Raw genomic sequence first — 16,526 nt, 5'->3', positions numbered from 1 at the left:
ACAGAAAATCACTCACTGCTCTTGACTGAAAAACTTTAGTAGCCCTAAAGATTCATCTAAATTTATTTATAGAAATAAATGTCTGCTTGAAAGAGTGAAGAATATGGTAAACAAGTTGCATAATTAGCCTATATATAACCATTGGTATTTCATTAAAAAGAAGACCATGTTCTTCTTTATGAGAAGTGGTTTTATTCAATTTGAACATGAAGGCATGTTGTGCGTCACCGCAGTTAAATCAGTGTCTATCATGATAAGACCTTAGTATCAAACCTATATAATGAGTTTGGAAATTTTAGAGAAATACTTAATAAATGCGCTGTAACTAAACCCATTCGATTTTAGCAGACAAAATTTACTGTAGATTTAGTCGACTAAAATCTTATGATATTTAGTCGACTAAAACTAGACTAACACTAAAAACAATTCAGATGACTAAAATATGACAAACTAAATGGCATTTTAGTCAAAAGACTGACTAAAACGAAGTCAAAATTTGCTGTCAAAATTAACACTGGTATCCAGTAATAGGACCTTTGAACATTTTTGTGGGCAATGGGGGGGCCTTGGAGTCACAAAAATTTGAGAAGCACTACTTTAGAGGTGGTATATGAGGTCATTTTCTGTTTTGGCTTTAAATGTTCATCTTTCTCTCTCTCAGGCTAAACAAAGAGCAGAGGTATTACAGTCTACCCACAAGTTCTTCTCTGAGCAACAACAGCTCAAGGCTCCAGTCAGCAAGCCAACCCGTATAGAAGGAGCAGGCAAACCCACTGACATCATCACTTCAAATCACCAGGGGGTGCCATCAGACCGTGCAGAGTCCGACAAATCTGCAACAACCAAACCCATCCGGACGGGTCCGATCAAACCACAGGCCATCAAACCAGAAGAGAGCAAATAGTCGTTACTGCTTCAGGAAGGACAGATGGATGGAAGGATGGACTGAAAGGCCGAGTGCCAGGGGAGGGGGTCTTATTTACATTCTCCTGGTTTGGTTACAGAAACTAATAAAATAATATGCTGTAAAAATGAGCTGTGGTTTTGATGTCAGTTTTTTGGGGGGTGTTTTGAGGTTATGAATTCATTAATATATCTCTGTGCATGCATACAAAACAAAAAAAAGAAAGCAAATGAAAAGCTGACTTTTTTTAATCTTTATTTTCATATAAGTTAATACACTTCCATAGCCACAAGATTCCAATCTTAACATCTCAAGCTGCACACAAGTCTTGAGGCAAATTCAAAAGAGAAAACGGAAAATATTTAACTTATACAGAGTTACGATAGCATAATTACGTAAGGATTAAAGCATGTACACAACTCTGTACAATGTATCAATCAAGAGGCAGGCTTACTGTAATGAATTGTATGCCATTATATTTTCCCCCTTCCTTGAATTTATTCAGTGCCGTAAACAAAAAAAAGAAGAGAAGTTACTTACAAAGGTAGAAAAATAATTTCTCTATTAACATGTTAAGTGGACAAAATCACAGAGGATCTTTATTTTCATATAAGTTAATACACTTCCATAGCCACAAGATTCCAATCTTAACATCTCAAGCTGCACACAAGTCTCGAGGCAAATTCAAAAGAGAAAACGGAAAATATTTAACTTATACAGAGTTACGATAGCATAATTACGTAAGGGTTAGAGCATGTACACAACTCTGTACAATGTATCAATCAAGAGGCAGGCTTACTGTAATGAATTGTATGCCATTATATTTTCCTCCTTCCTTGAATTTATTCAGTGCCGTAAACAAAAAAAAGAAGAGAAGTTACTTACAAAGGTAGAAAAATAATTTCTCTATTAACATGTTAAGTGGACAAAATCACAGAGGACATAAATGTAGCCTCAATTTATTAAAAACCTGATATGATTAGATAAATTATCTATTTTGGAATTTGTTAGTCAAAGGAATATATTTTATAGCATTTAGCATATTTATCATGGATGGATGCAAAAATATAAATGATTTCTTAATGTGAAGCTATACAATGTAGTCACTGGTATGCTTACTGTCTTTAACTGTTGTCTTAAAAATAACAGCTTATATAGAAGTCATTGTGCTTGAATATTATCAGGAAATTTTTATATTTGCTGTATTCATTATATATATACATACCTACTGCTGGCGCTATTATTAATGTCATCAGCATACTTCTAGTTGATTCTTGTCCAGTTGTCTATGATTGTCTTTGAATTCCAGTAAATCCAACAATAGCTGTCCCTCTGGATGTTAATATTAAAACATTACAAAACGAGTCTATAAGCTAGGTGATATGGAAATTTATGCTGATGTCTTCACTTTACTCCTGCTTGCCTAGTCTCACATTATAAGATACCATGTAATAGTTATCCCAAGCATATAGCTTTCTCTGTGCTGGGTTATAGTCTACCATGCTGTTGTAGCGATAGCGGTTTTTGAACGGCACTGAGATTGTTTTATCCAGGCTGGTTGCAGTGTCATACATGTAATTTATGGTGGTGTTTGGCGAGGTGTAACTAGCTACCGTATACAGATTGCCACAGATCATAAAAGCATTGGCCACGGATGTCTTGCGGATTTTAGTCTCCCAGGTGCCCTTCACCTCCAGGTTGTGAGGGTCCAGCTGGGAGATCATAATAGCACCCTTGGCTTTGTTGGTGCTGTATATGGCCCATAGACCATTCTCATCTACTGCCAGGTCAATGTCTGTGTAGCCTCCCCAGGAGTAGGGGAACTGACCATGAAAGCCAGCATGGGGAAGATCACGGCGGGCAGCAATGCTCTCTGATTGTAGATCGTATCTTAGAAGGGTGCGGCTGAGCCTTCGTTGGTAGTACAAGGAGCCTCTGTACATTGTGGCACCCGTGCTCACCATAGATTCTGGCAAGAGGAGGACTTTAGTGGGAAAGCCCCGTGACAGCTGGTCCATGTTTTCATACCCGAAGAGTTGACGAACTTCAGACCCTACAGCATCAATGCGCCATGACATAAATGTAGCCTCAATTTATTAAAAACCTGATATGATTAGATTATCTATTTTGGAATTTGTTAGTCAAAGGAATATATTTTATAGCATTTAGCATATTTATCATGGACGGATGCAAAAATATAAATGATTTAATGTGAAGATGATGCGCCATACCATCTCTGGACCATAAGGTTCTTTAGCTTCTGGGTCTTGCATCCAGACACCGTATTTACCAGCAATGCTGTCAGCCTTGCGGTGCACCTCAGGCTCCTGGACCCACACCAGATCACCACAGCCTGAAAAATCAAGAGATTGGACAATTGTTGGAAAACCAAATGATTTTGAGGAAACATCAATTTCAGATTGCACATGGAGCCAGTGACGGGTTGAAAGGAGACCCCGTTGAACCAAAATCTGCTAAATATGGCTAAAGGTGGAAGAGAGGACACCTTGTCCTACCATTCCTTTGAGTGTAAAAGATTAGAAGCATAACTTACCCTTTCCTAAAATGCCCTGTAAGAGAGAGGTACTGGGGGAAGGGATGGTTGGCAGAATTCAAAGGACTTCCTGGGAACAACCCAAACCTTGATGTCTTTGTTTAGAAACATGGTCCTATCAAGTGATTCACATTACCATTTTGGCGCCTTCGTAAACATTATTTTAGACGCAAATTAATTGGTAAAAATAGCAGTATTTGTGTTAGTGCTGTCAGCAGGAATGAATACTATGTGCATGGTGTAATTTTTTCAGGCAGCTGAGATGTAGGAGCATGATGTATTTATATATATATATATATATCAGCATGCTTTGACAGTGTCGGAAGACATTTACTAGATTGTCACTTTTGAGTGAAAGGCTAGAGTTAGGGTGTGACTCTCACCTGAGATGTCCGTTGGACCTTCCAGATTTGGGGCAGAAACCTCAGTGACTACCGCCGTCAGCTCCTGGTATCCAGGATTCTTGTAATGCCATGCAGAATCTAGGAGAGCATGAGGACAGAAATTCACATACTCTGATTGAGACGTGCTTGTGAAGGTTTACATTTGCCAAGCCTTCACTATAAGAATGGCAACTAGTGACCATGACATTGCAGTCAGAATATCAAAGAACTCTTGTTTGGAAGACTATTTCCATTGTGCAGCATGGACGTGGATTCATCTATTATGATGGTGCAGTTTGTTTTCTGCTAGTGTAAATATACCCTTGTTACCCCATACCTCTTAAACTGCTTTTGTCTCCTCGTGTATTCACAGGCCTTGATACCAGGTGGGAGAGTGCAGGTCCTAAAAGGCAAAGGCACATGATGCTGTTATGGTCTGGGGATGTTTACGGTCCCTTAATTGCAGTCTAGAGTAACCAGATAATGTTAAGATAGATGGTCAAAAAGAGATAATCGACTCTCAACTGAGATCCACCAGTATCCCAGAGTGCCATGACAGAAATCTAAACAAGTTGAGTAGGGCTTGGTATTGATCCTGAGTTGCATGAGAGAGGTATGTTGCACGGTTTTGGGGGACTGGCAGCTCTACTGACAGTCAGGAATCTAACAGAAGGAAATAAACAGGCCTGAGTAGATTCCCAGCTGTCCCAGAGCCTGAAAGACTCCAGACCTCCCATTACACATCCGAAACTCAGACGTGCACAGCAGGGTGCGCATTCACACACCCTGGTTAGCAATCTCAAACAAAAGCAAAGTCAATTTTTAAAGCCAACGTGTGTCATTTTCTGATGCAGAAATACCAAACAGTGGAAGATGGTTGAGAAAACCTTGTTGGAAATTTGTATATAGTTTTGTTTGGTCCCAATAAAAATGCAGAGAGGACCTGAACAACTCACATTATCCCCACTCCCTTCATTTTGTCACTTAAATTGCCCAAGGACTAAATCGTTTCTGTTAAGCCCTATGACAAACTATGGTGCCACATTATCATTGTCTGATCATGTGCTAACATGTTTACAGGCTTTTATAATGTTACACTTTGAGACATGAACATCTGGAAGCTGACTTTGATTGATTGCTGTGACAAGAGTTAAAAAGGACTCCGACTGGTGCTTCTGCCGATGATAGCCTGCTCAGACCTGCAGTGGGAGGGTCTGTAGTTACTGTCCTTTATCCCTATAATCAACACATGCTCATGGACACAGGATCTATGCGTCACTACTAGACAACAAAAGCATGTAATTCCCAAGGTTTGTTTGCAGGTGTTTGTGCTTATCTGTATAACGTGCCTAATGGTTCCCGGAGAGATCAAGCAGATCTTCAAGAACCCTCTAGACCAGCTGGTAGCGTGTTGCAGGCTAATTTATTTGCAAGAGCCTTCCCATCTAACATCTTGAAGACTGGAGTTTTTTTTTTTTTTTGTATTGTTTGAATGCTTTTGGGTTTTGCAACTCTAGTCTGTGAAGCAGATGCCAACACTTATTATAATTCTAAATGAGAATTCCTTTCACTTAAAACATCTGAGTGAAAATTTCCAAAACAGTTCAATCTCCAGAGGCAAGACATCAAGATTACACATTTATATGTTCGTACTCAATGAGGTGACACTGACAATATCCATATGGCTAAATGGCACAAGGTTCCTGATCTCTTTTTTTATTGCAAGGACTGTTTGCATGTTCAGCTTTACTGCTCAGTCATTTTTCCTCATTAAAATGTTTTACACTGAAATAAACAATACTTTTGACATTCACATTCACATTAGATAAAGATTGCAGTCATCAGTACCCTAATACTAAATTAAAATGTGCATTTCTACAATGGCATCAGTACCTGAAAATCTTTGCTTTTGCATGACATTCACATCACGCTGCTAAGTGTCAGCCCAAGATGACTGCCATCAGCCAGAGCAACATAAACAAGTATTAAGGGCACCTTTAAACCTTGCTATTAGCCAATGTAAATAAAGCTTTTATACTCGCTGGTAAATTACTGTTTGTTCAGCCCCTTTCTGAGAGTTTACATTTGCATGGTAGGATATTTAGGGTGCTAAAGGGACTGTGAACCTACAAGCAAAACACTGAATCCAAGAGGGTGAGGATGTGCAAGACAGATGGCCTGTGTTCTTTTCAATCTCAAAGAGCCGGAATCTGTCTTCCACAGAGGGTCTCCACAGTCCATTGCTTCTGTCCTCTGTCTTATTAAACACTGTCAGTTGTTGTTGTATTTTACATGATGTATGGTGCAGATGTGAGGAGCTGTGGTGCTGATCACCGGTGTCAGTGTGAGAAGCAGAACAGATGTCAAATATGGCAGAACATGGAAAAGAGAAGCTGGTGGGGAGAAAAACCTTTAAAAAATACAATTCATTTGGGAAAAAATGACCAAATTGTGTCTAACATGTAAGTTGCTCAATATTAACTTTGTTTATAGAACTGTGGTATCCTACTCTACATCATGCTATAGTACAGAATAGCAACTTGGTTGCTTGCTTAAATATTATTTTTGTTAAAAGAATATGTCAGTAAAGTTTAACCGTTTTAAGGTACCAACACTTACACTAACAACCCCAGTAGGGATCAGTTACCCCTGACCTCCACCCCTCCTCACGCAGCATCAGTCAGCGGTCTGCTGGGAGCAGAGTTTATTGCTGAGTATTAACACAGTACTTATGTTTTACTGCTTTAGAAGCTTGCCCCCAACACCCTCATGTCTCTCTCAGTCTCTCGCGTCTCTTTCAATGACAGGGAGTCGCTTAGTTCAACTCTGCTCTATCTATACTGTTTCCTCCTGCTTTGAAATGAACACAATGACCTGCTCACCCATACCACCCGAAATATGACTCACACTTCCAGGCAGGTATAACTATGGAAATGTACACATAAACCGTTGTGAGTCTTTTCTATGGTGCCAGTGAACCTACCATGCCAATTTGCTTACATGGAATCTTTATGGGTACGACAGCTTGTCACTGGGACAATACCTTCAAAGGGACACCTCTGTACCTTATTTTCCCCCAAAGAATACATTTTAGCATCTTAGAGTACTAATATGTACCCTTAAGTTACCACTGTGTAATAAGGCACAAAGTTGCCTATTTGAGGGTACTGCCCCTTGACAAGGTCTTGTACTTATTTTGTATACATTTTGTTAATTGTTTCTAGGAATGCACATCACAGATATATAAGGTAGTGAACATTTGGCTAACCTTTGCCAAAAGACAATTTGGTGTGAGATGAATCTTAACAAATTGCTTGGTTGTCAGTACTCACCTGATCCTGGTCTGAAGCTGTTGTCATTTTGCGGCACTCTTGGAGGAGGTTGTTGCATGCAGGGTCTGCTCCTCAACCTCTCAGCCTCCTGTCGGAGCTCTTCCATCCTCTGCTGCAGGTCCTGAACCTGTCTGTCCAGACTTTGCTTCTCTCTCTGGAGCTGGGCATTCTCCCCCATCACCTGGTTGTATGCATCCTGGAGGCCTGACTGAGATCCAGAGCCCTGGGATGACTCTGACAAGGTGTCCCCTCCTACGAGGCGGGCCACCAGCGCCTCTAGCAGCCCCAGGCGAGATTTCAGGGCCTCCATCTCGGGACTTGAACCTGGTGATGGACAACTGGTTTCTGTAGGGCTGTCCACCGTGAAGGTGTACTGGCAACGACCATTGCCGGCATTCGCCCGACGAAAACTAGTGCTGCTTTGAGCATGGGTGCCCATCAGCAGGCAGGAAGCCCACAACACAGCCAAAAACCACATGTTGAGGTGGACCACAGATACCTAGAAACTTCTTTCTGTCTTTATCTGATGCTCTACCTCCAGGAAGTAGGTTTACACAAAGGTGAATCTACTCTTTTTGTGGATCACTTGTCTGCCTTGTCCTCTTTAGCTCCGGCACTAATCTGTTCTTTCCCTTTTACCTCACAAGTGTAACCGGAGCCGCTCACTTCACTGGCATTCCACTAATGACCTCTCACCTGAGCCTATTCAATCTTCCGTTCCCACTGACTTTCTCTCAGTTGTGTAAAGGGTTGCCTTTGAGGGGCTGATTGGAGCGTTTCACTATGATTGGTGGTTGATGTCTCGCTTTGATGTCTGTGATCCCACAGTTTGTGTCTTCAGGTTTGGAGGCAGTTTCTCTGAGTCCACGCACATTACGCTGGGACTTATTTATACAGTCAAGGAGGAAAGGGAGGGAGGGGAGGAAGGAGTGAGAGACTCAAAGAGGGACGGAAGAAAAGGAGGGATGCTGTGTGCTTGAGGGATTGCCCCAATAAAAATATCTTTTCAGAGTTCTGTCTTTGCCACCTCCTCTTGGAGGGCACATCGGAGCATGTGTGGGTTGGTTTGTGTGCTGTTTGTTTTGCTTTTGTGTGCAGGAATGCAAGGGCGACCACAGGTGAACACAGGGGTTTTTGTCCAAGTGTTATTTATTGGTTTGTATGCGCAAGCATTTTCCCACTGGGTATTGTAGTGATTACTTATGTAATGTACCAAACAAACTAGCGCGCGTGTGTGTGTGATTCAGAAGGTAACTACTGGGGGAGTGCATACCTTCCTGCTGCTTTCTAATTTGGGTGATGCGGTGTATGTGGACCTATCGGTTTGCTGCTGGTAATTCGCAGCCAGGGATCTCGCTATGGGGAACCCAAGACAAGCTGCTAAGAGGGGGTAAATTTGGCTAGAGTTACCCCTACCGGACAGCCCATGGGGGAGGTCTGCAGTGTTGGTTTACATGTGGCGTTTAGCTAAAGGGGTCAGAACGTGACGCAAACAGTAGCAGGCGTCAATGCTTGTTTGAAATGTTACATGCTTGATGATGGCATTTGTGACAATTTAATGTAACACGAATAACAGCATCAGGCTTCAGAATCAATATGCTCCCTTGCTCATTTTTTCGTTCTGTCACCAACCTTCACAATCCCTTGATATTTAGTTTTCTTTTTCTCATCTACTTATGACATCCTACTGCAATTTTCACCCATCTTCCCTCCACAGTTCATCACCTCTCTTTCTCTCAATAAGTCTGTCACTTGTTGTATTTGTTATTTTGCTCCATAAACATTGGCTCATAACAACTTCACACTATAATATGGCCCAGAACTGGAATCTGTCTTCAACTGACATACAACTAGCAAGGACACACTTTGGCACGCATTTTTTCCCCAAAACTGTGTTGATGTCCCAAATTTTTAATTTTTTTTTGTATGGATGGATTTCATTGTATTTTTTACAACTAGCTTCACTTTTCTGAGCAATTTTCAATGACTTGTAAACAAAGTGTTATGAAGCTGATTTTTAGTAATTGTCAGTTCTCCTTAAGTTCATACAGGTGACCTAGCAGAGTCGTTCATTGCATAGAATAGGTTACATATTCTTGAAAATGTTATATTCTTGATGCTGAATATCTGTTTTATAATCTGTCAAACTTGTTTTTGGGAAACGTTTTGCTTGAAAAGTGCACTTGAGGTCCTAAAAATAAATGCCACTTGGTTTAATATTTTGCACTATAATGTTATGACATCAATCATAACATTATAGTTATGCTATAATGTGAGTGGTATCCAGGAGAGGCTGGAAGTTTTAACATCTTTTCTTTTCAACACCTTTGCTTGCAACTTTCTGGCCATTCTTCAGAACCACCATCAGAGCTCTCAGCTTTCACCTCGCAGGCTTCATTTCATCTATCACCACATCAGATTTATGGGAGATTGCAGAAAACAGACATTTACCAGAAACGCTCTGCATTTACAAGACCATGCTTGCAAATCATGTCCAATTAAATCCTTCATGTCAAATGCTCAATCTATGGCAGTAACTGCAGACGCTGACAATGAAGGATGCTGCAGAATCAAAGCTTACATTCCTTCAGCCAAGTCTTTAACATTCTCTCCGCCTATCCAGTTCATATCTGCAGTCCCACTTATGTCTTTTACAAACTCCATACAGACATAGGATTCTGGATTTATGATATCGGTCTCAAAAGAGTACAAAACATATCACGAGGGCCTTTTGTTTCTGAGTATTTAAGACATTTCCAGCAAGTTCAGAACTGTAGACCTGCAACAAACATTCAGTAGCATTTGTTGACTGTGCAACTATACATACATGCATACATACATATATACGTCTCTCCATTCAAAAGTCTGAAACAAATATAAGGAATGCAGAGCCTTGGATACTGGATGCTTATTGAGATTTCATCTAGCCTACTACTACAGTATTTTTTGCCTGTTTCTGTCCAACCATGGCCAGTACAGATGGAGTGAAGCTGTCTGCCATGAACACATGGGAACCAAAGTAGATGACTGAGACGAGAAGAACAGACAAAATGCTGGAACAGAGGAATAAAAGGCTGAAAGAAAGTAATTCAGTGTGAGGAATGCAATGATGCTTAAAGGGTAATGAAAACAGATCTAAAGGAGTAAGACTCAGGAGCTGGTGTTTGAATCAGAACTTTAAGGGCTGACCAAGGAGTTGATTTTCAACTTTAAAGAGGGAAATACAATACATCGTGCTATAAAAAGCCTTTAATAATAAACCATAAATGCTAATGTTTTAAATGACAATGACGATGACAAGCCATTTACCTTGGTAAGTATAGTTCAGGTCAACAGAGTTACGCTGTAAATATTTGGAGATATATAAAAAGGGAATTATGAACCATATAGTGTATGAAGCCACTGAACATGTTCTAAAGCATCACCCATGTCATGAAAACACGAGTTAAAGGCCTTTCTATGGAGCCCATAAATATTTCAATGCCTTTGCGTTCTCTCACAAAACTTTTGTGTCTTCTCTCAAAAGGACTGGGCTCTCCTGAGAAACTTTGCGTTCTCTCGCAAAACGTTTGCGTTCCTCTTGAGAAACTTTGCGTTCTCTCGCAAACGTATTTGATCCTCCACGAAATGTTGCGTTCGTTTGCAAAACTAATGCATTCGCAAAGTTTCTTGGGGAGACTGAACACAAAAGCATTGAAGTAAAATTCTTTTTTTTGTTATCGTCGAGTCCTGTATTGTTTGATATATTGCTTCTTGCTGTAATCCTGTCATATCACGCCAGGACTGAAGACACCTCAATTCCAACGCAATGAATCCGATCAGATGCCCTTTAAAATCGCTTTATTTTAAATGCAAGATTATTTCACAGTCTTCCAATGGAAAGCCAGTGCCGACTGACTTAGGGAATAGATATTTACAAATAAATATAACAAAACCAAAAAAAAATAAAAATCAGTAAAATAATATGGATTAAACCAAATGTACAGATGTGTTCAGGTCACCTTCAGCAACAGTCAACCAAATCATCATCACACACAACTATTACATTACTCACCTATAACAAGCTGTTAAAATTACACCAGTGACCAGTGAAGATAACTACAATTTTTACATAATCCATTTTACAAGCATGATAAACTGTTAAAAATGCCGATAAGAATTCCTTCATATATAAAATAATAACCAACTCAACACAATTAACCACAGTCAATTAAAACTTTGTTGCCAAATATGCAAACAACATTACAGCAAGTAATAGCAGCAAATATTAAGTAACATTACTTGTTGCCTTTCAGACTAACTTGAATTATACCCAATGTTTTGCCCATGTTAAAACTTACAGGAGTTATACAAATGATGACATCACAGCCATGGTACAGTGTGACATCATCAGGTTTCCCGTTTGGCCCCACCCACCTGAGAAGACAGTATTTCTAGACCTACCTTTGTGGGAAATGGATCCAGTTTAATTGATAAACGTGTGTATTATGGTGTAAGCGGAACGGCTCTAACGTCTAATTAACTATAAATAGGACATCGAAATACCACCAGAATGCAGGGCTAACATTTTTTTCTCCATGTTTCATTGTGTATAGTAAATCTTTAATTTTCTTTAGTCTTACTGAACGCATGTACAACAAAATAACCATTGTGTTTGTGCGCATACAAGAGATTGGTCTGCACCAGCGTTGTAAACTCTGCCCCTGTTTGTTATGTTTCCAGACTCTACCAAAATAGGCAAATACAGTGGGCAGCCCAACCCTATGCAGCGCCCCCTCTGGTACGGAGGAATGACAGCAGAAAGACGAGGGAGAGGAGGGAGGAAGAGTACATCATGCCTCTAACCTCCCTGCCAGAGACTAGCGATACCGCAAGATCACAGGAACTGCAAAAACAAAACAAAACAAAAAAGAGGGAAAAGAAGGTTGCAAAATCAGGAGAAAATCAAATGTCCCCAGCCTCAGCATGAAACCAAATGGATTGTACTGACTGTTCTAAATTTTCCCCCTTTATATGGTTCAATTCTTGTAAGCATGAAGAAGTGTGTCTGGAGTGGACTTACTGATTATGATGAGGAGAAGGATGACAACCACCAGCGCTATAATCATTTTCATCTGGGGATAGAAGAGAAAACCAAAGACAAAAATTATATAGTGTACAATGTGGCTAAAGGCACACCTCAAGGAAAATGAGCCTCCACAGTGTATGATTTCAGAAAATACATATATTTTATATTATATATTATATCTTATTATTGAACATTGATGGAGCAACACATTTTGTTACATATACGGATCACAAAATATCATATACAGTGGGTATAGACAATAATCACCCCCTTTAAAATAATCACATTTTGTTGCTTTGCAGCCTGAAATGAAGACGGACACAGTTTTTGTTTTATCCAGCTGTATTTACTCAGTGCAACTTATAACATCCAAGTGAAAGATATAACACCAACATGTCAGGGGAAAAAAAAGAATCACCCCCTCCTAAAAATGACTTGTAAACTCAATCAGGTGTAGCTAATGACCTTCTCAATGGCACACAAAACCATTTGACTATCAGCTGTGATCATTTTTATCAGCTTAGCATGAAAAGAGCTTTCGTATACAGCTGGATAAAACAAAAACTGTGTCCGTCTTCATTTCAGACTGCAAAGCAACAAAATGGGTGATTCTTTTCTATACCCACTGTAAATGTATGAGGTGGTGGAGGGGGGGAATGCTTTGCATTATGTTTTGCATAATTTAACAATTAACATAGTATATTATATTATATAATAATTGTATATCATCTAAAAATAATTAACATTTTGTGTTAAAGTTCACACTTTTTCATGATGTGATCACTTTAGGAAATTATGTGTAAATTTTGTATAATTATTTTGATAAAATTATTTAATATACTTTTACTCAATACAGATTGAGTAAATATTTCATATGGCTTTACTGTTGTAACAATAATTATATTGTATTATATGATATGATTAGTATGTTTTTAAATATGGTGTTTCATTATAAGTACGGTGATTATCTCTGAGGTGGAGACCCCATTTAATAAATGACATTGAATATTTGAATCTGACCATGTTAAGTCAACAAACTGAAACGTCATACTTGCCATTTATTATCATGTCACTTATTGCAGCTTTAGCCCTAACGGTAGGGACACCTTTTACCTCAAATACCATACTTTTGCATATTCTTCAGATATTAAAAAACAAAAATTGAACAAAACTGAAAATCATTAACAAGAACATTATCCCCACGATCACATCAAGAATCAGGCAAATTTCCACATGCGCTGTGAAACACGGATGTTTAGGAAAATGCCACGGTGAGGTTTTGTAGATGTAAATCACCATACAGTGATTTTACACAACAACCTTAACAACAAAGGCCCTTTGGATTGGTAGACCATCAGGATGGAGGCTCACCTTCATGTCTCTCCACCACATCCTTCTGTGAAGATGCTTGGCTCTACTGCTGAACGCCGATGCATTGTCCGATAGGCTTTCTGAAAGTCATTTGACAAAAGGGGATCAGTAATAAGATTGTCTTCCATGCATGTTAATTATAATATAACTATATACACTCCTAAACAACTGTGATTGTTTTATATGGATTGTATCCATCTCCAGGAGATGCTTGTTGAATTTCATAATACTGTTTTGGGATGTTAAGAGCTCTGCAACATGTGGGACCAATTAAAACACGTCCAGCCTCATTAGTGCAAGAACAAGAATCAATAAAGCTGAGATCATACCAGCTGCCATTCAACAATACCATAGAGGAAGGATGAATGTGTGTACAGCCAGAAAGATACAAAGAACACAGGTGCAGACGGTTTCTTTGCATTTAGCCTTAAAAATTCAAGAAATGAGTCTTAAGGATCAGTCTATAGATTCACCTTTAGTACAAAGACAGTATTGCAGTCAACATGTGGAATAAATTCTCTTTAGTGAGTGACAATGTCTTCCAGATGCTGCACCATAAAGCTACTTGTTCTCTAGTTGCAAACAATGCATTGCAGTTTCAGCAAGGAAGCAAAATGTACTGTAGGTAAGTGTAGTAAACAAAGAAAATGTATTTGATCTCAGAAGAGTCCTGTTTTGATTTTCATACTGACATGTAATTTAACAACTGTAACAACATAATGTAACATTTCTGTAACAACTGACTATGTTTGAGAAGTTCAGCAGCAAACAGGGTTTTCTTTTCCAGTTTGATGCCAGTCCAGTTTTATTTTAGTATAATTTATATATTATTATAGGATCAATTAATATTTTAAATTTTAGTTTTAGTCATTTTATGTTTTTTCTTTATTTTAAATATTTATATTAGATTTATTTATTTATTTTGTTTACACCAACTTATTTACACTTCATCTAATGCTTATATTAAATTTTTTCAGCATTATTTAAATTAATGACAATGATTTTTAATAGTTAAGATTTTAGTTTTGGTTAATAACAACACTGCTTGACACTTCATACCACTAATTTCATATTTAAGTAATATTATGTGTGTATTAAGGTATTTGAGCATTCCGAGCTGCTTAAAACAGTCACACTGGCTCAACCAATGGAAATCATCGTAACTCCGAGGTGTGGAAATTGCACACGTCACCTCTTTTATTTTCCTCTTTAAAATTGAATCAATGTAAAACTACAAGATCTGCTCGAACTTCACAATTCTGAACACATACCTCAGCCTCACCATCACCATGCGGGTCTCAAAATGTGCTTTCGTATACAGCTATATACAAAAACAGGACCAGACATGTGGCTTTGTCACAGGGACGCTATGCTTGAACCTGCTTTAGCTCATTTGACTCCACTACTTAATGTTATGAGACTAGTAACTAATCTCAGATCAGCTTGAACAAAACCATCTGCAAAAGTCTTTTGCACACAGGTGGTTTATTTTTCACATCTGGGCCTAAAATGAGAAAAATACCACACCACCGTGTAGGACACGGGACATTTTACCCACTAACCTAGCCATATGTCTCCTGGCAATACCCAAATGTACGGAATAACCGAAATGGGACACGACACACTAGAGGTAGTGGCTCACTACTCGACCAAACTTGATCCGGAGAACTGTGGGAAAGTGTTTTGAATTCCAATGGCATATGAATAAACCCTTCTGTTAGTTTCATATTTTGTTATACCCGAATAACAAAATATGAAACTAACAGAAGGGTTTATTCATATGCCATTGGAATTCAAAACACTTTCCCACAGTTCTCCGGATCAAGTTTGGTCAAGAGTAGTGAGCTACTGAATATGACTGATTTGGAATAACAGTTTGTTTACACACGGCTTCCCAATCTATTCATGCGCTGATATAAGCGTCGGCCCTGAATTCACATATGCTTTAAAAGAGGACGATCTGCAATGCACAAGTGAATTAAACTAAACTGCAAAATTTGGGAAGCTAACATTTAAAATATTGCATATTTTCCACCCCAAACAAGAACTTGAACAGGGTTTTAATTGCAGAAGATCTGCTATTCAAAAACTGTGTTTCATGAATCATTTTTGACTTGATTCCCATGAATCCAACCAAATCACAAAGTGCTTAAGAATTCATAGTGATCTGTCCATGTCCATCTTACCAGATTTATCCTGCAGCTCATCCAGCCGTTCCCCACGTTCAATCACTTTGGAGATGTTCTCCTGCATGACGTCAATGACCTCATCAACCTGAGACTGCACCCTGAAGGGCCATCAAGACAGAGAAGACAACATGAGAGGAACAATCTGGCGTTTCCATTGATTCAGCAGAACATTTTTACAGCTTAGGAGCACATGTTTGAGTCCGTGATTCTATTATTTCTAAGAGAACCGCTCGGGATTAAACAAGATATCATTATGACTACGAACTGTTGACCCTGCAATGTCGTGGGGAGGTGAGAACGTTTCGCTAGACGTGGTCTAGACACATCCAAATAGTTGAACTATTTGATCTCATAGACGCAGAGGCGGACAAAGTACTCCATTACTTGAGTGAAAGTACAGATCCCGCTGGTCAAATATTACTCCATTACAAGTAAAAGTTGTAAAGACAGATTTTTACTTAAGTAAAAGTACAGAAGTACTTGCTTTTAAAAGTACTTAAGTACCAAAAGTACATTTCCTTTTTTATGTCAATGCACTGTTTTATTGTTGTACGTAATACTTGCAATACTTCTGAAGCAACTTACAATACATTACACCTGCTGAATACACTGACTAGCATCTTTGGAATAAAGAGCTTTTAGAACGTTAAAAACCTATGGGGAAAAAACAAAACAAAAATTTACACCCCTACCCACCCCCACAAAAGCAGGATATATGTAGTGTG

At 39.0% G+C, this 16,526-nt stretch overlaps 3 protein-coding genes across 5 annotated transcripts in view; 1 reads left to right on the top strand and 2 right to left on the bottom strand.

The window, feature by feature from the left end:
* The window catches only part of prrc2c (proline-rich coiled-coil 2C), a 41,152-nt gene extending 40,183 nt beyond the window's left edge, over window positions 1–969 (top strand). The window contains exon 33 of the mRNA XM_016545608.1: window positions 662–969. Coding sequence (XP_016401094.1) covers window positions 662–904 — 243 coding nt within the window. The 3' untranslated portion in view covers window positions 905–969. The remainder of the gene's footprint in view (window positions 1–661) is intronic.
* Window positions 970–1,534: 565 nt separating this feature from the next.
* Window positions 1,535–8,786, bottom strand: LOC107733809 (myocilin-like). Its single transcript, XM_016545607.1, has 5 exons — window positions 7,174–8,786; window positions 4,179–4,244; window positions 3,842–3,940; window positions 3,136–3,257; window positions 1,535–2,991 (listed from the first exon to the last, which is right to left on the bottom strand). The coding sequence occupies exons 1-5, from the start codon at window positions 7,649–7,651 to the stop codon at window positions 2,314–2,316; spliced, it is 1,443 nt and encodes a 480-aa protein (XP_016401093.1). The 5' UTR covers window positions 7,652–8,786; the 3' UTR covers window positions 1,535–2,313.
* Window positions 8,787–10,818: 2,032 nt separating this feature from the next.
* Window positions 10,819–16,526, bottom strand: part of LOC107733808 (vesicle-associated membrane protein 4-like) — a 15,235-nt gene continuing 9,527 nt past the window's right edge. The window contains exons 5-8 of one of the 3 annotated variants that reach the window (XM_016545603.1): window positions 15,799–15,899; window positions 13,613–13,692; window positions 12,236–12,287; window positions 10,819–12,058 (exon numbers count right to left, since the gene is read on the bottom strand). In XM_016545603.1, coding sequence (XP_016401089.1) covers window positions 12,033–12,058; window positions 12,236–12,287; window positions 13,613–13,692; window positions 15,799–15,899 — 259 coding nt within the window. In that variant the 3' untranslated portion in view covers window positions 10,819–12,032. The remainder of the gene's footprint in view (window positions 12,059–12,235; window positions 12,288–13,612; window positions 13,693–15,798; window positions 15,900–16,526) is intronic. The other 2 variants (XM_016545604.1, XM_016545605.1) reach the window with 2 other exon arrangements.

Source organism: Sinocyclocheilus rhinocerous, unplaced genomic scaffold (assembly GCF_001515625.1).
Source record: "Sinocyclocheilus rhinocerous isolate Xijiao unplaced genomic scaffold, SAMN03320098_v1.1 scaffold2685, whole genome shotgun sequence".
Taxonomy (NCBI): domain Eukaryota; kingdom Metazoa; phylum Chordata; class Actinopteri; order Cypriniformes; family Cyprinidae; genus Sinocyclocheilus; species Sinocyclocheilus rhinocerous.
The sequence above is the reverse complement of the archived record's forward strand: the minus strand, read 5'-3'. Positions and strand labels throughout refer to the sequence as shown.

Bases quoted from the DNA above. Each gene is read 5' to 3' on its own strand.
- LOC107733809 (XM_016545607.1), bottom strand. From the start codon at position 7,651: ATGTGGTTTTTGGCTGTGTTGTGGGCTTCCTGCCTGCTGATGGGCACC. The intron at 3,941-4,178 runs GTATGGGGTAAC...ATGCTCTCCTAG, and splicing joins AGACAAAAGCAGTTTAAGAG to ATTCTGCATGGCATTACAAG. The intron at 2,992-3,135 runs GTATGGCGCATC...TAATAAATTGAG, and splicing joins AACCTTATGGTCCAGAGATG to GCTACATTTATGTCATGGCG.